The sequence below is a fragment of the Somniosus microcephalus genome, chromosome 12 (genome assembly GCF_052327205.1).
Source record: "Somniosus microcephalus isolate GS21.2 chromosome 12, FLI_Smic_1.0, whole genome shotgun sequence".
In the NCBI taxonomy this organism is placed as follows: Eukaryota; Metazoa; Chordata; class Chondrichthyes; order Squaliformes; family Somniosidae; genus Somniosus; species Somniosus microcephalus.
Genome location: NC_140998.1, coordinates 17,951,086 through 17,975,735, shown reverse-complemented (window position 1 = coordinate 17,975,735; position 24,650 = coordinate 17,951,086). Strand labels below are relative to the sequence as shown.

Genomic DNA, 24,650 nt, shown 5'->3' with positions numbered 1-24,650 from the left:
AAAGAGAGAGATTGAAATGCAACATTCGGAGAGGCCGAGGGCAAATAAATGAAGAGTTGCTGAGAGTTGGAGAGGAAGTTACAGATGGGTGAGATGGAGAGAGGAAACCTGTTCCACTCCTGTCCTCCCTCGCCCGCTCAGCTGCGAGCACAGGTCTGTCTCTGTGTGTTGGCGTTACTGGGAGCTTTAGTCAGTTTCAAATAAAAACCTACCCGGAAGGAGGCGCGTCAATTTCAGCTTCTAGTTAATTTCATCTAAAGTGGAGGAACAGTGGGTGGACACCAAGCGGGTCCGCACAAGATCTTACAATAAGGTCAAAGGGACATTGCAAGAAGACTGACTGCACAGTGAATGTATCAAGACCAGACCAGACTGCGAGCAGCGGGTGTGACTCTCTTGTGAGACTCCCTCAGATCCAGGAGATGCCAGGAGACAAGGCAGGGAAGCCACGGGGACCCCTTCCTTCTGTGGGGGGGCCGTTGATGTGATCAATGGGAGCGGGGGGGGGAACCTCCTAAATCCAGAGCCAACATCTCAAAGACAGGGTGCCCGCGGTTTAGACCAGACGCAGGCTGGAAAGGAGATGCTTTAAGACAATAAAGGGGAGGTGGGGGGTGGGTGTCTAGAAGCTAGAAGGTGGCTGGGACGCCTGCCTGTGGTTTTTTTTGGGAGGGGGATTTCGGGACGAGCCGCTGGGATTGAGGAGAAGATATGAAAAGGCGCCCGGTGGAGGACTACTTGTGGCTCTTGGACCGTGTGTGGAAGTCGCTCGAATACAAACATGCCCAGAAACACAAGAGGACAGACAGGTGCAGACTCAAGATCCCGGGTCTCGTCCTCTTTAGAGACACTGAAAGTGCTCCATGGGGAACTGGATCATTAGAAGATGGTCTTTGTGTGTGTGTGTGTGTGTCTAAAAATTAAGGAATTAGTTCAAGAGAGAGAGATGAGTATTAATTGCAATTGGGAGTGACAAGACTGCGAGAGAGGGTTCCTGTGTGTCCTTTTATATACATTTATTTATATAAAAGAATGCAACACAGAATCGGACTGTTTTGATGCGTTGACCTGGCTGGGGTTCTGTCCAGCTGTCCCAGGGTCTTTGCACCGTGAAGTTGGGACATGCTACAGATACACCTTGACCCTTCCAATCAAAGAGTGGCCTCGGGGGGATAAGGCAGCGGTCCCTTTCTCGAGCCTTGCTTGCCACCCCCCCCCCTCTCCCCCCTCTCCCTCGCCCTCCCCTCCAGTGCTGAGGGTGATGGCCGGGCGAGGGGGCTGCCTTTGCCACTTGAACGAGGACAACGCGCGGTTCGCCCTCTTGGCCCTGCTCATCGCCCTCTACCTGGTGTGCGGGGCGGCCGTCTTCTCGGCCATCGAGCAGCCCAAGGAAAAAGAATCCCAACGCCAGTGGCTGCAGAGGAAGGAGAGCTTCACCCAGAGGCACAACATCAGCTGGGCCGAGCTCAGGAACTTCCTGCGGGACTACGAGGAGGCGAATGTGGCCGGGGTCCGGGTGGACGAGACCAGACCCCGCTGGGATTTCACTGGCTCCTTCTATTTCGTTGGGACTGTCGTTTCCACCATAGGTAAGGAGACGTCTGTTGGAGATCTATCACCCCCCCCCCAATGAATAACGTTTCCTGCATTAATAATTGTGCAAAAGAAATCTGTAAATTGTGAATAGATTTGTGACCCAAAAAAAAAGTTTGGAATGAAGACCTTTGAGTTTCGACCTGCCCCTGGCGAGTGAGCCGTGGTTCAGTTGGCAGCGCTCTTGCCTCTGAGTGAGCCGGTTGTGGGTCCATAGTCCCACTCAAGGGCTGGAGGAGGTTACAGAGAGAGATGGGGAGGGAGGCGAGGCCGCAGAGAGAGATTTGAAAACAAGGATGAGAATTTTAAAATTGGACCAGGAGGAGCCAATGTAGTTCAGCCAGCACAGGGGTGGTGGGGCGATGTCCCCCTTGGCGGCTGGCTGCACTATGACCTGCGCGGCCCCTTTCCTTCAATGGGCCGTCCCTTTAAATTTCTGCGCACGAGCGGTATTTCCAATATAGCGGCTTGTGAGCGGCCGACGCGCCAGCTTGGAAATTACAGCGCGGGCGCAGCTTGGAGGCGGCGCTGGCGATGGGCGGACTGGGTGGACTTGGTGCGAGTTAGGATTTGGGCACCAGAGTTTTGGATGAGCTCAAGTTTATGTCGGATGGAAGATAGAAAGAAAGAACTTGCATTTCTATAGCGCCTTTCACGGCCTCAGGACATTCCAACGTGCTTTACAGCTGGTGAAGTACTTTTTGAAGTGTAGTCACTGTTGTAATGTGGGGAAACGCGGCAGCCAATTTGCACAAACAAGCTCCCACAAACAGCAAAGTGATATTGACCAGATAATCTGGTTATTTTTAGTGTTGCTGGTCGAGGGATAAATATTGGACAGGACACCGGGGATAACTCCCCTGCTCTTCTTCGAAATAGTGCCATGGGATCTTTTACGTCCACCAGGGAGGGCAGATGGGGCCTCGGTTTAACGTCTCATCCGAAAGACAGCACCTCTGACAGTGCTGCACTCCCTCAGCACCGCGCTGGGAGTGTCAGCCTGGATTATGGGCTCAGGTTTCTGGAGTTGGGCTTGAACCCATGACCTCCTGCGGCAAGAGTGCTACCAACAGATGCCACATACCTGAGTAGTGGCCTGTCAGTGTTGAGATAGCTGCTCTCAGCAATGGTAGGGGGAGGGGGTGATAAAAATACTCAACCCTCCTAGGCAGGGGAGGGGGCAAGAGTAAGCTGGAGTTTCCCACTCCTGATCAGCACTGAGCGACCTCTGCTGTAAAGTGTTTGTGTGCGTGTGTGCATATGTTGGGTTGGCTTCCGTGGTGCTGGTTCTCACTGCCTGAGCTCAGACATGAAGAATAAACACTCGAGTAAGGTGCTGGAGGACATCCAGCAATTTGGAACCGTATCTCAGCAAGAGCCAGCACCGTGAAGAAGGTAGAAAGTATGATGGTAAAAAATTCAAAGTTGCCCCTTTTAAATTTTAGACGGATATATTAGAAGGATATACTGATGGGGTGAGATAAAGTAAGGTGGGAAGGAGACTCATGTGGCGCATAAACGCCAGCATAGACCTGTCGGGCCAAATGGCCTGTTTCTGTGCTGTAATTTCGATGCTTCTGTCAGATGTGCGGGCACTAAGAATTCCATTTAGATTGGCATTTGCACTTTGTTGAAGTAAATGAGAAGCGAGGGCATGTCTCAAAACCCGGTTTTGGCATCACATTTCCAAACACAAATTGAAATCAACTAATTAAATATCACAAACAGATTATGCATGGTTTCCGTACTCTGCCTATTTCTGGAAGCATATCACGCTCGCCTGGTCTGCAAGCAAGTGACAGAGGCCAATGCAGGATTAGAATCTGCATCAGCTCAGGGGGAGGCCAGGGGGAGGACAGGGAGTGTGAGTGCATCTTTCACTCGCCCTTTAAAAACATCTCCGCTCTCTCTCTATTAGCGGTCTCATCCACGGCTCAGTGGGGACTGGGTAGCACATCTCGCCTTTGAGTCAGAAGGTCGTGGGTTCCACTCCAGGGACTTGAGCACATAATCCAGGCTGACACTCCCAGTGCAGTGCTGAGGGAGCGCCGCACTGTCGGAGGTGTCGTCTTTCGGACAAGAGGTTAAACCGAGGCCCCATCTGCCCTCTCAGGTGGACGCACCCACGGCATTATTCGAAGATGAGCAGGGGAGTTATCCCTGGTGTCCTGGGTCCAATAATTATCCTTCAACCAACATCACTAAAACAGATTATCTGGTCATTATCACTTGGTCTGAGTATTAAACAAGGCTTTAATCAACTGTTTCACAACATGGAGATCTAGTTGTGTCCTTCACTAGTTCCTGATAAAGAATGTCCTGAGCAAGCTGGGCCCATGCCCGAGTATTTATACTCTCCCTGGACAGCGCCACCAGCAGGCCGCTCAGTATTATTACATAAGTCATTTTCACATGAATGACAAGATTCATGTCAATCGCATTGCTGCTTGTGGGAGCTTGCTGTGCACAAATTGGCCACCGAGTTTCCTACATTACAGCAGTGAATACACTTCAAAAGCACTTCATTGGCTGTAAAGTGTTTTGGAACATCGTGAAAGGCGCTATATAAATGCAAGTCTTTTTTTCTCACTTTCTTGGCGTTGCTCATAGTGAGCGGGTTGTGCTGAGTCCTGGCTCAGTGGGCCGCACTCTCTCGCCTCTGAGTCAGAAGGTTGTGGGTTCAAGTCTCACTCCAGAGACTTCAACACAGATAAGTGTGAGGTATTACATATTGTTAAGAAAAAAATAAGAATCTAAATAGGGGTAGTGGCGCAAAGGGATCTGGGATACAAATGCACAAATCACTAAAAGTAGCGACGCAGGTTAACAAGGCCATAAAAAGTAAACCAAGCAATAGGGTTTATTTCTAGAGGGAGAGAATTGAAAAGTAGGGAAGTTATACTAAACTTGTATCGAACCTTGGTTAGACCACACTTGGAGTACTGTGTGCAGTTCTGGTCACCATATTATAAGAAGGATATAGAGGCACTGGAGAGGGTGCAGAGAAGATTTACAAGGATGTTACCAGAACTGCGCAGTTGTACCTATCAGGAAAGGATGAACAGGCTGGGGCTCTTTTCTCTTGAAAAGAGAAGGCTGAGGGGTGACCTAATAGAGGTCTTTAAAATTATGAAAGGTTTCGATAGAGTGGATACAGAGAGAATGTTTCCACTTGTGGGGAAGAGCATAACTAGAGGCCATCAATATAAGATAGTCACCAAGAAATCCAACAGGGAATTCAGAAGAAACTTCTTTACCCAGAGAGTGGTGAGAATGTGGAACTCGCTACCACAGGGAGTGGTTGAGGCGAATAGTATAGATGCATTTAGGGGGAGGCTGGACAAGCATCTGAGGGAGAAGGGAGTAGAGGGTTACGCTGATAGAGTTAGATGAGGAAGAATGGGAGGAGGCTCGAGTGGAGCATAAACGCCGGCGTGGACTGGTTGGGCCGAATGGCCTGTTTATATGCTGTATATTCTGTGTTATCCTATGTAAAGTGCTTTGGGACATCCTGAGGTTGTGAAAGGCACTAGATAAATGCAAGTCTTTATTTATTTTTACACAGCTTTGTATGGATAAGAGTGGAGCACATGAACCACAATATATTATTCAGCTAGGGTGTAACCTACGCTGTCCCTTTAAGGCCAGAAGGTCTAATCCTAACCATGGACATGTGACGCACAAGGGCCTTAGAGGGTTAAATTATGAGGACAGATTGCATAAACTTGGCTTGTATTTCCTTGCGTATAAAAGATTGAGGGGTGATCTGACCGAGGTGTTTTGAAATCTTGAAAGCATTCGATTAGAGTAGATACAGAGAAACTATTTCCTCTGATGGGGGAATCCAGAACAAGGGGGCACAATCTGAAAATTAGAGCCAGGCCATTTCGAAGGGAAATCACAAAGGGTGGTAGAAATCTGGAACTCTCTCCCCAAAAAGCTGGGGGTCAATTGGAGTTTTCAAAACTGAGATTAATCGATTTTTGTTGGGTAAGGGTATCAAGGTTTACAGAACCAAGGCGAGTAAATAGGGTTGAGGAAACAGATCAGCCATGATCTAATTGAATGGCGGAACAGGCTCGAGGGGCTGAATGGCCTCCTCCTGTTCCTATGTTCCCCCCTCCCCCCACAATCACCTACTCCCCCGAGTTTATATTTTATAGGGAATTAATTCGACTGCTCACTGTTCCCATTCTTTGTAGTACTTTGAAGTCTCGGGTTGTATTTGGTTGTAATTTGTCGCAAGTGAAGGCTATAACTGATTGTCATTTCACCTTGAATCACGAGAGTGTATGCTACTTCCTCCCTTATGCTTATATGACCTACTATAGGTTGTATGTGATGAAATTAAATGCAGCGCACACTACTTCCAGCTCATTTCATGAGGAGGAAACAGGTTGTCGTTAATTAAATTGTTTTGCAAAGTACAAACATTTCCGTTTAAAGTAATTAAATGCTAATTCAGGAATTACCAAGAAAATTTCTCTTATTTGGTAAAGGATGCTTGAATTTTGAATGAAGCCTAAATATCTTTTTGCAGTAATTCCTTTACTAAAGGTAAATCTAATGGTTTCACAAGATAGATACAGACGAGGATCGCCATTCTGCCTGTCATAGGAACATAGGAAGGATCTTAGGAACAGGAGGAGGCCACTCAGCACTTCGAGCCTGTTCCGCCATTGATCTGTATCCTAACTCCATCCACCTGCCTTGGCTCCATATCCTTTTATACCCGTGGCTAGCAAAAAATCTCTCGCTCTCAGACTTAAAATGATTAATTGAGCGAGCATCTACTGCTCTTTGTGGGAGAGAGTTCCGCACTTCTACCAACCTTCGCGTGAAGAGGTGTTTGCTAACTTCTCTCCTGGATGGCCTGGCTGTTCCCCTGTCATGGAATCATGGGTGGTTACAGCAGGGAAACAGGCCATTTAGCCAATCAAGACTGTGCTAGTGCCTTTCTCCACACGAGCCACCTAGTCTACGAGGCTCGTGTGGAGCATAAACACTGGCATGGACCTATTGGACTTCTGTGTTAAATACTATGTAATCCCATTCTTCTGCTTGCTCGCCAATGTTTAATATTCATTGGGGGAGAAATTCATTTTAGCCCCGTTTGGGGCGCTAAAACTTCGAAAGCTGAAGAATTTACGCTCGGCACTAATGATGAGAGGCTAAATCAAGCGCTACCACTTCCCTTGGTGCGCTAGAGCCGGCAGGAGGGGCGATAGCGGCGCAGCGCTGCCCAATGTCGAGGGGCAGCGCTGCCGGGACCGGAGGTTTCTTCCCTCCCTTAAAGGGAAGGGCCATCTCTGCAGGCTCTGCATTGAAATGAGGCCCACCGTCGCCGACGGCAACCGCGATCCGACACGATCAGCCCCAAGCACTGTAGCAGAGTGTAGGACTGATCGATCGCGGCCCAAGAAAGTGCTGAAAAATGGACGTAAGGCATTAAGAATTTATTTATTTTCACCTTTAAATACCGCTCCCCAAGCGGCCGTCCTCCCTGACAACGCCTCCTGCAGCCGGGGCGATGCGCAGCACGATGACGTCACCACCTCCGGGCGCAGGGGATCGTGGCGCTAGGGGTGACCGCCGCCACAAACCTCGGTGGGAACTTCGCGGGAGTCGGTACTCTCGCCGCACCTGGTCGCAAAGCTGGTAACGCCCCATTATCGCCCCCCCAGCGGCGCTAACGGGAGGCGCAAAGGAGGCGAATTTCTCGCCCGTTTTCCAAGCAACTATCACATTCCCTTTTTGAAAGGATCCATGGACCCTACTTCAACTGTTCTGAGGTAGAGCACTCCACAGTTTGTGTAAAGAATCTTTCTAACCTCCCCTTTAATTCCTTTCGCGCCCTCTCACTGCTGCTTGGCAACCAGTTGAAACAATCTTATTGTTATTTATCTCATCATTAGCCTTGACAACCGCTGTCAGGTTTCCTCTTAAACCTTCACCGTTCTCCTGGAAGAAAGCCTCAACTTCTCAAGTCTCTCTTCACATCTGTAACCTTTAACCCTGGTAACACCCGAGTGAATTTACACTGCACCTTTTCCCCACTGCTTTTATAACCTCACTATAATAGGGTGCCCAAAACTACACACAGTACTCCAACTGCAGTCCAACTAAGATCTTGATAAATTCAACATTATTTCTTGGCTTTTGAACTCCCTGGCTATAGATAAGAAACCGAGAATCCTGTTTGCCTTTTTTAATATTCTTAACTACTTGTACTGCCATCGTCTGATAACCTACGAACCTATGGTCCCTCTGCTCCTTTACTCCATTTAAAATAGCAACAACAACGGCAACTTGCATTTATATAGCGCCTTTAATGTAGTAAAACGTCCCAGGGCACTTCACAGGAGCGTCATCAGACACAATTTGACAACGAGCCACAATCGGAGATAACAGGACAGTGGCCAAATGCTTAAGTCAAAGAGATAGGTTTTAAGGTTTTAAAATCTTAGCATTTCAGGTCTATTTCTGTTTGCTGCACTTATTTCACATTTCGTTGCATTAAACTGCATCTGCCACCTATTTTGCCACCCTGCTAACATAATGTCCTCTTTCAGTCTTTCACAAATCCGTCTTAATGGTTTGAATTAGACTGCAAGATCGTATCCTTTGGTTAGTGTGTGCGATGAAGTGCATTGAGACCGTTCAAAGTTATTTTACAAAGCACCCCCCTGCCCCCCCAAGCCAGTAGGGCCTCTTGCCTTCTCTGTCTGGGTTAGATTTAGATGCAAGGTGAAGGGGTTGAATGCACCCCTCGATCTCCTGCAGTCGAGCTTTCCCTAATGTATAGAAAAGAAGCCTGCCTCTGAAGAGACAGGAGGCCTTGTCCGTGTACATATGGTTCATCTGTTTTATTCATTGCTGAGCCTCAAACACAGTTCTGACGAAGGGTCAGCGACCTGAAACGTTAAACTCTGTTTTTCTCTCCACAGAGCCTGCCTGACCTGCTGAGTGTTTCCAGCATTTTCTGTTTTTATTTCAGATTTCCAGTCTCCGCGGTATTTTGCTCTAGTATGAGGTGGAGGTCCATGGCATCGGTGAAAGAACGAAAGACTTTGTGTTTCTCCAGCGCCTTTCATGACCTCAGTACGTTCCAAAGCGCTTTACAGCCAATGAAGTACTTTTGAAGTGTGGTCACTGTTGTAGGAAACGCAGCAGCCAATCTGTGCACAGCAAGCTCCCACAAACAGAATTGTGATAATGACCAGATAATCTGTTTTAGTGATGTTGGTTGAAGGATAATTATTGGACCCAGGACACCAGGGATAACTCCCCTGCTCATCTTCGAATAATGCCGTGGGTGCGTCCACCTGAGAGGGCAGATGGGGCCTCGGTTTAACGTCTTGTCCGAAAGACGACACCTCCGACAGTGCGGCGCTCCCTCAGCACTGCACTGGGAGTGTCAGCCTGGATTATGTGCTCAAATCCCTGGAGTGGAACCCACGACCTTCTGACTCAAAGGCGAGATGTGCTACCCAGTCCTCACTGAGCCGTGGATGAGACCGCTAATAGAGAGAGCGGAGATGTTTTTAAAGGGCGAGTGAAAGATGCACTCACACTCCCTGTCCTCCCCCTGGCCTCCCCCTGAGCTGATGCAGATTCTAATCCTGCATTGGCCTCTGTCACTTGCTTGCAGACCAGGCGAGCGTAATATGCTTCCAGAAATAGGCAGAGTATGGAAATCAAGCATAATCTGTTTGTGATATTTAATTCGTTGATTTCAATTTGTGTTTGGAAATGTGATGCCAAAACCGGGTTTTGAGACATGCCCTCGCTTCTCATTTACTTCAACAAAGTGCAAATGCCAATCTAAATGGAATTCTTAGTGCCCGCACATCTGAGAGAAGCATCGAAATTACAGCACAGAAACAGGCCATTCGGCCCGACAGGTCTATGCTGGCGTTTATGCTCCACACGAGTCTCCTTCCCACCTTACTTTATCTCACCCATCAGTATATCCTTCTAATATATCCGTCTAAAATTTAAAAGGGGCAACTTCGAATTTTTTACCATCATACTTTCTACCTTCTTCACGGTGCTGGCTCTTGCTGAGATACGGTTCCAAATTGCTGGATGTCCTCCAGCACCTTACTCGAGTGTTTATTCTTCATGTCTGAGCTCAGGCAGTGAGAACCAGCACCACGGAAGCCAACCCAACATATGCACACACGCACACAAACACTTTACAGCAGAGGTCGTCCAGTACTGACAGGCTGCTACTCAGGTATGTGGCATCTCTTGGTAGCACTCTTGCCGCACAAGGTTGTGGGCTCGAGCCCCACTCCAGAAATTTGAGCCCATACTGCGTGCAGTTCTGGTCGCCACACTATAGGAAGGATGTGATTGCATTGGAGAGGGTGCAGAGGAGATTCACCACGATGTTACCTGGGCTGGAGTGCTTCAACTATGAAGAGAGACTGGACAGGCTGGGGTTGTTTTCCTTAGAGCAGAGAAGGTTGAGGGGGGACCTGATTGAGGTGTACAAAATTATGAGGGGCATAGATAGGGTAGATAGAAAGGAACTTTTCCCCTTAGTAGAGGGGTCAATAACCAGGGGGCATAGTTTCAAGGTAAGGGGCAGGAGGTTTAGAGGGGATTTGAGGAAAAACCTTTTCACCCAGAGGGTGGTTGGAATCTGGAACTCACTGCCTGAAAGGGTGGTAGAGGCAGGAACCCTCACAACATTCAAGAAGCATTTAGATGCGCACTTGAAACGCCATAGCATACAAGGCTATGGACCAAGTGCTGGAAAATGGGATTAGAATAGACAGGGCTTGATGGCCGGCGCGGACACGATGGGCCGAAGGGCCTCTTTCTGTGCTGTATAACTCGATGACTCTATAAACCAGGCTGACACTCGCAGTGCAGTGCTGAGGGAGTGCTGCACTGTCGGAGGGGCTGTCTTTCGGACGAGACGTTAAACCGAGGCCCCATCTGCCGTCTCAGGTGGACGTAAAAGATCCAACTATTTTGTAGAAGAGCAGCGGAGTTCTCCCCAGTTTCCTGGCCAATATTTAACCTTCACCCAACATCACTAAAAACACATTTTCTGGTCAATTATCACATTGCTGTTTGAGGGAGCTTGCTGTGCACAAATTGAGTGTTGTGTTTCCTACATTAAAACAGTGACTTCACTTTAAACAGTATTTCATTGGCTGTAAAGCGCGATGGGACGTCTTGAGGTCATGAAAGGCGCTGTAGAAATGCAAGTTCTTTCTTTACTTTCCATCTTCCGCCCTCCATAAACTTGAACGAACTCATCCAAAACTCTGTTGCCCGCGTCCTCCCTCGCACCAAGTCCCGTTCACCTGCCACCCCTGTGCTCACTGACCTACATTGACTCCCCATCCAGCAGCGCCTCGATTTTAAAATTCTCATCCTTGTTTTCAAATCCCTCCATGGCCTCGCCCCCCTCCCTATCTCTGTAACCTCCTCCAGCCCCACAACCCTCCGAGATCTCTGTGCTCCTCCAATTCAGGCCTCTTGCGCATCCCTGAATTTAATCGCTTCCCCATTGGTGGTCGCGCTTTCAGCTGCCTAGGTCCTAAGCTCTTTAATTCCCTCCCTAAACCTCTCCGCCTTTCTACCTCTCTTTCCATCTTTAAGACGATCCTTAAAACCTACCTCTTTGACCAAGCTTTTGGCCATTCGCCCATATATCTCCTTTTGTGGCTCGGTGTCAAATTTTGTCTGATAATCGCTCCTGTGCAGCGCCTTGGGACATTTTACTACGTTAAAGGCGCTATATAAATGCAAGTTGCTGTTGTTATTGAATATTGGCAACAGCATTTGAAAGGGTACTACAACTTGTTCTAGTTTTTTCACATAAAGGGTGGTAGAAATCTGGGACTCTCTCCCCCAAAAGGTTGTGGATACCCTGTTAATTGGAGCTTTCAAGACTGAGATTGATAGACTTTTGTTGGGTAAGGGTATAGAAACATAGAAGATAGGAGCAGGAGTAGGCCATTCGGCCCCTCGAGCCTGCGCCGCCATTTAATGAGATCATGGCTGATCATCCAAACTCAGTACCCTGTCCCTGCCTTCTCCCCATGTCCCTTGATCCCTTTAGCCTTAAGAAATATATCTAACTCCTTCTTGAATATATTTAATGAATTGGCCTCTACTGCCTTCTGTGGTAGAGAATTCCACAGGTTCACCACTCTCTGGGTGAAGAAATTCCTCCTCATCTCAGTCCTAAATGGCATACCCCTTATCCTTAGACTGTGACCCCTGGTTCTGGATTCCCCCGCCATCGGGAACATCCTTCCTGCATCTAGTCTGTCTAGTCCTGTTAGAATTTTATAAGATTCAATGAGATCCCCTCTCATTCTTCTAAAATCTAGCGAATATAAGCCTAATCGACTCAATCTCTCTCGTCATACGTCATTCCTGCCATCCCAGGTATCAGTCTGGTGAATCTTCGCTGCACTCCCTCCATGGCAAGAACATCCTTCCTCAGATAAGGCGACCAAAACTGCACACAATACTCAAGGTGTGGTCTCACCAAGGCCCTGTACAACTGCAGCAAGGCGTCCTTGCTCCTGTACTCGGAACATCCTTGCTCCTGTACTCGGAGGGATCGGTATCAAGGGATCAGGGAGCAAAGGCAGGTAAATGGAGTTGAGGGGCAGGTCAGTCATTGTCTGATTGAATGGCAGAGCAGGCCCAAGGGGCTGAATGGCCTCCTCCTGTTCCGAATGTTCTCATTCCTACGCAGTGGGCCTGGGTTCCGATGGGGAGAGGAAAATCAGCCGTGTTTCCTACTACTGGTCACTACCCAGTGATTCCTGACAGCATATCTGTGGATGTCGGGTGAGCACAGGAAGAGGCTGCATGGGAAGATTCCACACTGGACATTGCACTTACCGATTGAATCATCTGAGGAGCTTGTAACCAAATCCTTAAGAAGGCAAGCAAGCACAGAACAAGCAAAGGCCATTTGACCATGGTCTGTTCACTGAACATACGCAATCCTCCTATTGTGGATTCCGCCCAACCCCATTTAACCTCCTGTGTAAATACTCCTTGATCCCAAAAGAAATCAAGGAAAAGAACCTCATCCATCCCTATATCTCTACCGTGTAATCCCTGGCCTTCTGTCCGCCACAGAAAATCCCTCTCCACCCTGCCCCGCTCCACCTCCCTCCAACTCCATTACAACAGCACAGGAATCCTCATGTTCCTCTCGGTCTCTGCTTATCTTTCTTCAACAATGTGAGTTGACCTATTTTCTTTTCCCTGTTTATGGTTATTGGGAGAGGTCAAGTGGATGACTTACTGTCAGGCCTCTGTTCAGAGCTGCTCTTGAAACGGTCACTGGGAGCTGAGTGAACAGATAGGCATTACTCTCCCTCTCAATGTGGTCTTGGTTTTTGATTTGTTCCCCACCTCAGACCAATTTTGACATCAAAGAGCTGTCAATCTGTCCATCCTTTCTGTGTCCAGGGCCGGGTGAGGCTTCCCGTGTTGAGTCAAATTAAACCGCAGGCTCCACCCCTGGTGGTGCCCTTCCGTCAATTCCTTCAGGTTTCAGCTTTGCAACCATACTCCCCCGCACCGGGAGTCAAAAATCGATTCTAACCCAATCTTGACATCACATCTCACTCCCCTTGACGTAGCTCCTTCAACAGAGAGATGAGAATATTGGACGGGCAAAACCAAATGACCTCCGCTCTACTGTTCTTCATGTTGTGGCCTTAGTGCAAAATGTGGCAGGAGCAAATGTGGGCAAAACCATCAATTTTCCAATGTTTTTCCTTGTTGGAGCTATAGTTGAAAGGTCATAGTATCACTGATGTGTTGATTGGAGCCCCTGTATCACCAATACTGCTTGTAAGAGGTTGCTGTATTATTGGATGTTGAATGTAAATTAAACTGGTTCTTTTGAAGATTGCTTCGTGTTTTATTATCTAGTTTGTAATTAAATTAGGTGTTTAATGAGGGTGATTAGCCTCTGATATGTAATTTTTCACGTGGTGTGCAGTATCCGTCCTCAATTTAGAATAACTTGCCCTCCCTCAATTTTTTTAAAATTACATTCCCATTTTACTTTCCATAGTCCAATCTGAAGTGCCGTTGTCATGGCAATGATTCGGGGATCTGTATTCAACACTAATTTCGCAGCCCAAGATATTATTTTCATTCCGTTTCAGGCGCGCTTTGACCTTCGATAAGGTCCGGCAATCTATTCCCAGCAGTTGTCCAGATTCCTCTCAAATTGCTCTGCGCCGCAGTTGATAGCTCGTCCTCCGACCGTGCTTCCATTAACTCAGGCATTCCCTGAAGCACTGTCCTCTTCCCGCACTCTGTTCCTTCTCCATATCCATAACCTTCTCAACCCATCATCCATCCCTATCCTATTTGCTGATGATTCTGTTCAACCCTCCACAATCATCAACTGTCCTGTGTCAGCTGTGGCTCAGTGGGTTGCTCTCTCGCCTCTGAGTCAGAAGGTTGTGGGTTCAAGTCCCACTCCAGGGACCTGAACACATAAAGCTAGGCTGACACTCCAGCGCAGTGCTGGGGGGAGTGCTGCACTGTCGGAGGAGCCGTCTTTCGGATGAGATGTTAAACCGAGGCCCCGTCTGCTCTCTCAGGTGGATGTAAAAGATCCCGTGGCACTATTTCGAAGAAGAGCAGGGGCGTTATACCTGGTGTCCTGGCCAATACTTATCCCTCAAGCAACATAACAAAAAACAGATTATCTGGTCGTTATCACATTGCTGTTTGTGGGAGCTTGCTGTGCGCAAATTGGCTGCCGCGTTTCCCACATTACAACAGTGACTACACTCCAAAAGTACTTCATTGGCTGTAAAGCGCTTTGAGACGTACGGTGGTCGTGAAAGGTGCTATAGAAATGCGATGGATTTGATCTTCATGGTGGAGAACCTCCTGTTCTCTCACAGCTAACTGGGTTAATTTCTACCTGTTTGGTTGGCCTGATCCCCACAGGGCAATGAAAGTCCTCAGTTCTTCAAAGGCCTGGAACTCACACATCTTCACCGTGGCTAAAACTGCCTCGAAGCAGCTTTTTGGTGCCAAACACTTCACCTCCTCTAAACAACTGTTAACTTTCTATAAAGCCCAACTCTGTCAATGCTTGATGGCTCTTCCCATATGTCAGGAGGCTCATCGATCACCTCCCTCACACTGCTGCACAGGACACGACAAATAGTCGGTCATCTGATAGTTGAATCTTTAGCCTCTACATGCACACACACACGCACACGCATAGATTTTAGTCTTCACCACCTGGGTGGTGATCTAGTGGAGCACATCGCACGGCCTTTATGGACCCCATCCAATGTTCATTCCAGTGAAATCAATTAAATGGAAACTTAGGTGGGTTCTATAAAGGACGAGCAATTCAGTCCACAGAATACCTCCTCTCCCGCCCCCCACAACACACTCTCCGCCACAGTCTACACACACACTCCTCCCCACACACTTCCCTGCGACACTCTCCCCCCCCCCACGCTCTCTCCCCTCCCCACACACTCTCCCCTCCCCCCACACTCTCCCCTCCCCCACGCTCCTCCCCTCCCCCACACTCTCCCATCTCCCTACGTGCTCCCCTCCACCCACGCTCTTCCCTCCCCCCATGCTCCCACCCACCATGCTCTCCCCCTCCCCCTCCCCCATGCTCTCCCCTCCCCCTCGCACTCCCCTCCCCCACACTCTCCCCTCCCCCACGCGCTCCCCCCTCCCCACGCGCTCCCCTCCCCCACGCACCCCCCCACACTCTCCCCTCCCCCACGCGCTCCCCCCTCCCCACGCGCTCCCCTCCCCCACGCACCCCCCACACTCTCCCCTCCCCCACGCGCTCCCCCTCCCCCACGCGCTCCCCCTCCCCCACGCACCTCCCCTCCTCCACACTCTCCCCCCTCGCCCTCCCCTCCCCCTCGCTCTCCCCTCCCCCACACTCTCCCCTCCCCCACACTCTCCCCTCCCCCACACCCTCCCCTCCCCACACTCCCCCCTCGCCCTCCCCTCCCCTCCCCCACTCTCCCCTCCCCCACGCGCTCCACCTCCCCCCACGCTCTCCCCACCCCACCCCACACTCACCCCTCCCCCCACGCACACTCCTCCCCCACACTCTCCCCTCCTCTGCGCTCTCCCCTCCCCCCACCCTCTCCCCACTCCCCCACACTCTCCCCCCTCTCTCCCCTCCTCCACACTCTCCCCTCCCCCCACACTCTCCCCTCCCCCCACACTCTCCCCGCCCCCCACTCTCCCCTCCCCCACGCTCCCCCCTCCCCTTCCCCACACTCTCCCATCCCCCTACGCGCTACCCTCCACCCACGCTCTTCCCTCCCCTCACGCTCCCGCCCCCCATGTTCTCCCTCTCCCCCTCACCCCACGCTCTCCCCCTCCCCCTCCCCCCACACTCTCCCCTCCCCCACGCACTCCCCCCTCCCCACACTCTCCCCTCCCCCACGCACTCCCCCCTCCCCACACTCTCCCCTCCCCCTTGCCCTCCCCTCCCACACACTCTCCCCACCCCCACATTCTCCCCTCCCCCACACGCTCCCTTCCCCCACGCGCTCCCCCTCCCCCTCCCCCCATGCTCCCCCACACTCTCCCCTCCCCACACTCCCCCCCTCGCCCTCCCCTCCCCCACTCTCCCCTCCCCCATGCGCTCCCCCTCCCCCCACGCTCTCCCCTCCCCCACACTCCCCCTCTCGCCCTCCCCTCCCCCACACTCTCCCCTCCCCCCTCGCTCTCCCCTCCCACCTCGCTCTCCCCGCCCCCACACTCTCCCCACCCCACACTCTACCCCTGCCCTCCCCTCCCCCACACTCTCCCCTCCCCTTGCTCTCCCCTCCCCCACACTCTCCCCACCCCACACTCTCCCCCCGCCCTCCCCTCCCCCACACTCTCCCCTCCCCCCCACGCTCGCCCCACCCCCACGCTCTCCCCTCCCCCACACTCTCCCCACCCCACACTCTCCCCCCGACCTCCCCTCCCCCACACTCTCCCCTCCCCCACACTCTCCCCTCCCCCCCACGCCCTCCGCTCCCCCACGCTCTCCCCACCCCCACACTCTCCCCCACGCCCTCCCCTCCCCCACGCCCTCCGCTCCCCCACGCTCTCCCCACCCCCACGCTCTCTCCTCCCCCACGCCCTCCCCTCCCCTACGCCCTCCCCTCCCACCTCGCTCTCCCCTCCCCCACACTCTCCCCTCCCCCACACTCTCCCCTCCCCCCCACGCCCTCCGCTCCCCCACGCTCTCCCCACCCCCACACTCTCCCCCACGCCCTCCCCTCCCCCACGCCCTCCGCTCCCCCACGCTCTCCCCACCCCCCACGCTCTCTCCTCCCCCACGCCCTCCCCTCCCCTACGCCCTCCCCTCCCACCTCGCTCTCCCCTCCCCCACACTCTCCCCTCCCCCACACTCTCCCCCCCTCGCCCTCCCCTCCCCCACACGCTCCCCCCCACACGCTCTCCCCTCCCCCCACCCCACACGCTCTTACCTTCCTCCCACACTCTCCCCTCCCCCACACTCTCCCCTCCCCCACGCTCCCCCCCCACACGCTCTCCCCTCCCCCCCACCCCACACGCTCTTACCTTCCTCCCACACTCGCCTCGTTTTATGTGTGAACCCAGTCAGTGAGCCTTGGCAGTGTTGTTTGAGCACGGGGTTGCGGGGGGAGGGGGATATTACTGTCCTAACCCGAAGCCCATACACACACGTTTTTTCAACAGGGTCACTGAATAACAATCAGAAGCTGATTCATTTCTTCCCCTCCCCCTAATTTGGAAGCACTGGAATCAATGAAGCTTCCTCAATCCCACCCTATTGCGATCTGCTCTCTCAGGACAACCCAGGGATTAAAGGTGGTCCTTCCTCATTGGACTGGCTGACTGTAACACAGGGTGGAACTCTTCACCCACAAACCTCTCCTTCTTAGCCTTGATTTCCGAAGCTATATAAGGAAGACTCTGCAATTCCCTGCCTAAACCTCTCAGCCTCTCTCTCCTCCTTTAACACGCTCCTTAAAACCTACCTCTTTGACCAAGCTTTCGGTCACCTGCCCGAATATCTCCTTATGTGGCTCGGTGTCAACTTTTGATCGATAACGCTCCTGTGCAGCGCCTTGGGACGTTTTACTACGTTAAAGGCGCTATATCAATACAAGTTGTTGTTGTTGAATGTAAAAAAAACAGCTTCTCAAACCCTGAAGGAAAAGAGAATCATAAATATTTTGAAGTTTCATCTTTATGCTATCGGATGAGATCATTTGTGAACAGGAAGTGGGATTATGAATTGGCCCGTTATCTTGTAGAAAATATGCAAGTGGTAATCAGAGATTTTTTGCGAATTCTTGAGGGACAATCCTTAAAGATGTTACGCGGCGAAGTTCCTGCGTGGATATCATTCCACACCCATGGTGGGTAAACTCTTTGCTAACTAGGAATGATAAATAGGGGATTCCTTTATCTGCTTGAATTTCCGGATCAAATAATGCTTTAATGGGCTGTGTGTTTAAAAATTGCTGTTTGACTGCAGTGCAGGAGGAGCCTTTTAATGAGACCACCCTGCACGGTGGCAGTTAACTGTTCCCTTGTTCCATGATTATGTGCACTAATCTAAGAGCTCCAACCCCTTTCTCCATCTCCTCTCTCGTTTATTCCTCCTCCCCTCCGCCCCAACATGCCTTCAATCTTCTCTCCCATCCTCTCCTGGAAATGCTGAGATGTGCTGAGGTTGTGGTCTACCAGACGTACTCATCCTGCAGTTACGCCCCCAAGTGGTTGTTGGAGGTCATTCATCTCAATCACATGACATCACTGCAGGAGTTCCTCAGGGCAGTGTCCTAGGCCCAACCATCTTCAGCTGTTTCATCAATGATCTTCCCTCCATCATAAGGTCAGAAGTGGGGATGTTCGCTGATGATTGCACACTGTTCAGCACCATTCGAGACTCGTCCGATACTGACGCAGTCCGTGTCCATATGCAGCAAGACCTGGACAACATTCAGACTTGGGCTGACAAGTGGCAAGTAACATTCGCACCACACAAGTGCCAGGCAATGACCATCTCCAACAAGCGAGACTCTAACCATCTCCACTTGACATTCAATGGCATTACCATCGCTGAATCCCCCACTATCAACATCCTGGGGGTTACCATTGATCAGAAATTGAACTGGACCAGCCATATAAATACTGTGGCTACAAGAGCAGGCCAGAGGCTGGGAATTCTGCGGTGAGTGTCTCACCTCCTGACTCCCCAAAGCCTTTCCACCATCTACAAGGCACAAGTCAGGAGTGTGATGGAATACTCTCCACTTGCCTGGATGAGTGCAGCTCCAACAACACTCAAGAAGCTCGACACCATTCAGGATAAAGCAGCCCACTTGATTGGCACTCCATCTACCACCTTCAACATTCACTCCCTCCACCACCGGCGCACTGTGGCTGCAGTGTGTACCATCTACAAGATGCACTGCAGCAACTCGCCAAAGCTCCTTCAACAGCACCTTCCAAACCCACGACCTCTACCACTTAGAAGGACAAGGGCAGCAGACGCATGGGAACATCACCACCTACAAGTTCCCCTCCAAGCCACACACCATCCTGACTTGGACCTGTATCGCCGTTCCTTCACTGTCGCTGGGCCAAAATCCTGGAACTCCCTTCCTAACAGCATTGTGGGTGTACCTACACCATATGGACTGCAGCGGTTCAAGAAGGCGGCTCACCACCATCTTCTCAAGGGCAATTAGGGATGGGCAATAAATGCAGGCCTAGCCAGCGACGCCCACGTCCCATCAATGAATAAAAAAAAAGTGGCCTCATTGACTATTTCCATCGTGTGCGACTGGCTCGTCAGAAGGAGCGGGCAGCCTGAATGATGTTTCCTATCTCTCGTCACTGCACCCCCCCCCACCCACCCCGCCCAGAGGTGCTGAGGCTAATTGTCGTGCAACACCTGCTACCCGACTGAGAACATAGAAACAGGAGGAGGCCATTCAGCCCCTCGAGCCTGTTCTGCCATTCAATGAGATCATGGCTGATCTGTATCTTAACTCCATTTACCCGCCTTTGTTCTGTAACCCTTGATACCCTTACCTAACAAGAACCTATCAATCTCAGTTTTGACATTTTCAATTGACCCCCAGCCTCACCAGCTTTTTGGGGGAGGGACTTCCAGATTTCCACCACCCCTTTGTGTGAAGAAGCACTTCCTGGCATCACCCTAATGGGTCTGACTCTGATTTTAAGGTTATGCTCCCTTGTTCTGAACTCCCCCCACCAGAGGAAATAGTTTCTCTCTATCGACCCGATCAACGCCCTTAATCCTCTGAGATCAGCTGCCTTAGACTGGGGATCAAACCTGGCACCATTTTTGAACTAGGCTATTGGCTGTTGCCCAGGAATAATGAATCTGACTCAACAGTTTATTCTCGTGGCCACCTTGTCGCCACTGACCCTATCAATTGGACATCAAAGAGACTCAGGCGTCTATGTACATAGATCATTAAAATGTCATGAACAGGTACAGAAAATAAACAAAAAGGCTAATGGAATGCTGGCCTTTATATCTAGAGGACTAGAATACAAGCGGGTAGAAGATATGCTGCAGTTGTACACACCTAGACCACACCTGGAGTATTGTGTTCCGTTCTGGGAACCATACATTAGGAAGGATATATTGGCCTTGGAGAGAGTGCAGCGTAGGTTTACCAGAATGATGCCCAGACTCTAAGGGTTAAATTACGAGGAGAGATTACACAAACTAGGGTTGTATTCCCTAGAAATGAGAAGATTAAGGGGCGATTTGATCGAAGTTTTCAAGATATTAAGGGGAACTGATAGGGTAAATAGAGATAAACTATTTCCGCTGGTTAGTGAATCTAGGACTAAGGGCATAGCCTAAAAATGAGAGCCAGGTGTACAAGATTATGACGGGCTTGGATAGGCTAGACGGGGAAAGGCTGTTCCCACTAGTTGATGATACAAGGACTAGGGGACACAGATTTAAGGTTTTGGGCAAGAGATACAGGGGGGATGTGAGGAAAAACTTTTTTACGCAGCGAGTGGTGAGGACCTGGAACTCGCTGCCGACGGAAGTGGTGGAAGCGGAGACACTCAATGTTTTCAAGGGGAGACTGGATAGGCACTTGAGGGAAATAAACTTGCGGGGCTACGGGGATAGAGCGGAGGAATGGGACTGACTGGGTTACTCTACAGAGAGCCGGCATGGACTTGATGGGCCGAATGGCCACCTTCTGTGCCGGTATGACTCTATGACCTTTCAGGAGTGAAGTTAGGAAACACTTCTACACGCAAAGGGTGGTAGAAGTTTGGAACTCTCTCCCGCAAACGGCAATTGATGCTAGATCAGTTGTTAATTTTAAATCTGAGATTGATAGATTTCTGTTAACCAAAGGGAATAAGGGCTATGCGGCAATGGTGGGGTACAGTATATGGAGTTAGGTCACAGATCAGCCATGATCTCATTGAATGGTGGAACAGGCTCAAGGGGCTGAATGGCCTCCTCCTGTTCCTATGTCCCTATCTCCCTTAACTCCTCTCCTGACCCCTGGAGGTTCTCTTGTCCCCTTTGTGAAGCACGTTTTTGGAGGATTCGCTCGATTCAAGGTGGTTTTTCATATAATTGTAAGCCATTGATTACCGAGCAGCATTTCACACTGCATCCATTCGCCTCCAGTTTGACAAATGTCCTTGACCTTTCTGTGGACGCCCACACTTTGGCTGATGTTAGACCTCCCGGCATTAATTCTGCTCCACGCTCCAGCTTTGATGGCACTTTTCGCATTGATCACAAGTGTTTTTAGCTGCGTGTCAATGCAAAGTAGCAAAAACTCAGCGATTTGACTTGTAAAAGTCCTGAAGTGAGACTTGAGCCTGCTTCCCGTAGACCTTGGGTAGCTTGGGTTTCACAACCTGTGCAGTGTGACTGCAGCCCAGATTGAAGCCACATTTTGACAATTCATTGTACTTCCCCCCAACCTGTGAATCTTATAAACAGGATTTTCACTCTTTTATTAGCCAAGCATCTCTCTCTTTTCTCTCTCTCTCTTCCCCTCTCTCTCTCCCACTCTCTATCCCCTCTCTTACACCCTCCTCTATTTCTACCTCTCTTCCTTCTCTCGCTCTCTCCTTTCTGTCCTCCTCTTCCTCCCCCTCTCTCTCACTCCCCTCTCTCGCAACCCACTCTCTTGCCCCTCTATCTTTCTCTCCCCCCGTCTCTTCCTTCTCTCGCTCTCTCCTTTCTGTCTTCCTCTCCCTCCCCCTCTCTCTCACTCCCCTCTCTCGCACCCCCCTCTCTCGCCCCTCTATATTTCTCTCCCCCACCCTGTCTCTTCCTTCCCTCTCTCTTTACTCTTCCTTTCTCCCCTCCTCTCTCTCTTTCTCTCTCTCTCTCTCTCTCTATGCCTCTCCCCAAATTTGACTGGAGTCAGCACAGTCATGGCTCCTGGCTAATCAACTCACTGAAACGATCCCAATCTGAGCTGCCAAATGTGGAATTCTAGCCGTAAGCTCAGCAGAACGGATTTGGTAGACGAAGTGTGAACAAATGCGCCGTTTTTAATGATCAAACCTTCCCAAAAAGTCACAACTGGCCAACACAAGTGAGAGAGGCCATTCAATTTTAGCAGAAGAACACTTTTGAATTATGGGAGGCAGACAGCATGGAAGAAGAGGGGGTGTGACTGGCTGTCAGGGTCTGCGGGGGAATGGGCCAATCTTTACCCAGTCCCCATTGGGCGAGGCTCCACAGTACGAAAATGCAATTCAAGTTTAATTAGCATAAACAGTGGAGATGTTATTGACAATAATAAATAAATTGAATACAAGCTTGTGTCAGATTCTATTAGGGTAGGTCTATCTTCTGATTAACCTCACCTAATTTGTAATTTTGCATGATTTCCCCCAAGACACAGACACAAAAACTCTGTCCCTCAAGTATTCCTTCAGTCAACCCTGTCTGTCTTTCCACCTCCCGTACCATAGAGTGACCAGAGTTGGCTCGTTCTCTTTTTTATTTGGTGGGGGAGAGGGAAAGAAAAGAAAGAACTTGCATTTATATAGCGCCTTTCATGATCACAGGACGTACCAAAGCGCTTTACAGCCAATGATATACTTTTTGAAGGGCAGTCGCTGTTGTAATGCGGGAAACGCGGCAGCCAATTTGCGCACAGCAAGCTCCCACAAACAGCGATAATGACCAGATCATCTGTTTTCGTGATGTTGGTTGAGGGATAAATATTGCCCCCAGGACACCGGGGAGAACTCGCATTTCTGAATCAGCAGGTTGTGGGTTCAAGTCCCACTCCAGGGACCTGAGCCCATAAATCGAAGCTGACACTCCAGTGCAGTACTGAGGGAGTGCTGCACTGTCGGAGGTGCCGTCTTTCGGATGAGACGTTAAACCGAGACCCCGTCTCAGGTGGATGCAAAAGATCCCATGGCACTATTTGAAGAAGAGCAGGGTTGTTTTCCCCGGTGTCCTGGCCGATATTTATCCCTTAACCAACATCACTAAAAGCAGCTTATCTGGTCATTTATCTCACTGCTGTCTGTGGGAGCTTGCTGTGCGCAAATTGGCTGCTCTGATTTCATAGAATAGAATCATAGAAATTTACGGCACAGAAGGAGGCCTTTCGGTCCATTGTGTCTGTGCCGGCCGATAAAGCTATCCAGCCTAATCCCACTTCCCAACTCTTGGTCTGTGGCCCTGCAGGTTACGGCAACAGGACTACACTTCAAAATTTAGCTGGCGGCTACCGTTGGCTTCAGTTCCTATTGGGTGACGGAAGAGAAAATCAGCCAAGGTTCCTACTCTGGATCCATCACCCAGTGGCTCCAGCTGGCACCATAGAATCATAGAACAGTACAGCACAGGAGGAGGCCATTCGGCCCATCGAGTCTGCGCCGGCTCTTTCGAAGAGCAATCCAGTTAGTCCCACTCCCCCGCTCTTTCCCCATATCCCTGCAATTTTTTCCCCTTCCAGTATTTATCCAATTCCCTTTTGAAGACTACTATTGAATCTGTGCCCACCGCCCTATCAGGCAGTGCATTCCAAATCCTAACCATTCATTGTGTAAAAAGGTTTTTCCTCATGTCACCGCTGGTTCTTTTGCTTATCGATCCTTCAGCCATTAGAAATAGTTTCTCTTCATTTAGTCTATCTAAACCCTTCATGATTTTAAACACCTCTATCAAATCTCCTCTTACCCTTCTTCTTTTGTGCTAGGTATGACTCTAGCCAGTGAAGAGTTTTCCCCCCTGATTTTTTTGTCGTTCCTGGGATATGGGCATCTCTGGCATGGCCAGCATTTATTGCCCATCCCTAATTGCCCTTGAGAAGGTGGTGGTGAGTCGCCGCCTTGAACTGCTACAGTCCGTGTGGTGAAGGCACTCCCACAGTGCTGTTAGGGAGAGAGTTCCAGGATTTTGACCCAGCGATGATGAAGGAACGGCGATATATTTCCAAGTCAAGATGGTGTGTGACTTGGAGGGGAACTTGGAGGTGATGGTGTTCCCATGTGCCTGTTGCCCTTGTCCTTCTAGGTGGAAGAGGTCGCGGGTTTGGGAGGTGCTGCCGAAGAAGCCTTGGTGAGTTGCTGCAGTGCAGATGGTACACACTGCAGCCACGGTGCGCCGGTGGTGAAGGGAGTGACTGTTTTAGGTGGTGTATGGGGTGCCAATCCAGCGGGCTGCTTTGTCCTGGATGGTGCCGAGCTTCTTTGAGTGTTGTTGGAGCTGCACTCACCAGACAAGTGGAGAGTATTCTATCACACTCCTTACTTGTGCCTTGTAGATGGTGGAAAGGCTCTGGGGAGTCAGGAGGTGAGACACTCGCTGCAAATTAACCAGCCTCTGACCTGCTCTTGTTGCCACAGTATTTATGTGGCTGAACCAGTTAAGTTTCTGGTCAATAGTGACCCCCAGGATATTGATGGTGGGGCATTCAGCGATGGTAATGCCGTTGAATGTCAAGGGGAGGTGGTTAGACTCTCGCTTGTTGGAGATAGTCATTGCCTGGCACTTCAGCGGTGCAAATGTT

General features: G+C 50.4%; 1 protein-coding gene across 1 annotated transcript in view; it reads left to right on the top strand.

Moving 5' to 3' along the window:
* Nucleotides 1-584: 584 nt before the first annotated feature.
* kcnk13a (potassium channel, subfamily K, member 13a) overlaps nucleotides 585-24,650 on the top strand; it is a 46,089-nt gene continuing 22,023 nt past the window's right edge. Inside the window, exon 1 of the mRNA XM_086004195.1 lies at nucleotides 585-1,589. Coding sequence (XP_085860321.1) covers nucleotides 1,262-1,589 — 328 coding nt within the window. The 5' untranslated portion in view covers nucleotides 585-1,261. The remainder of the gene's footprint in view (nucleotides 1,590-24,650) is intronic.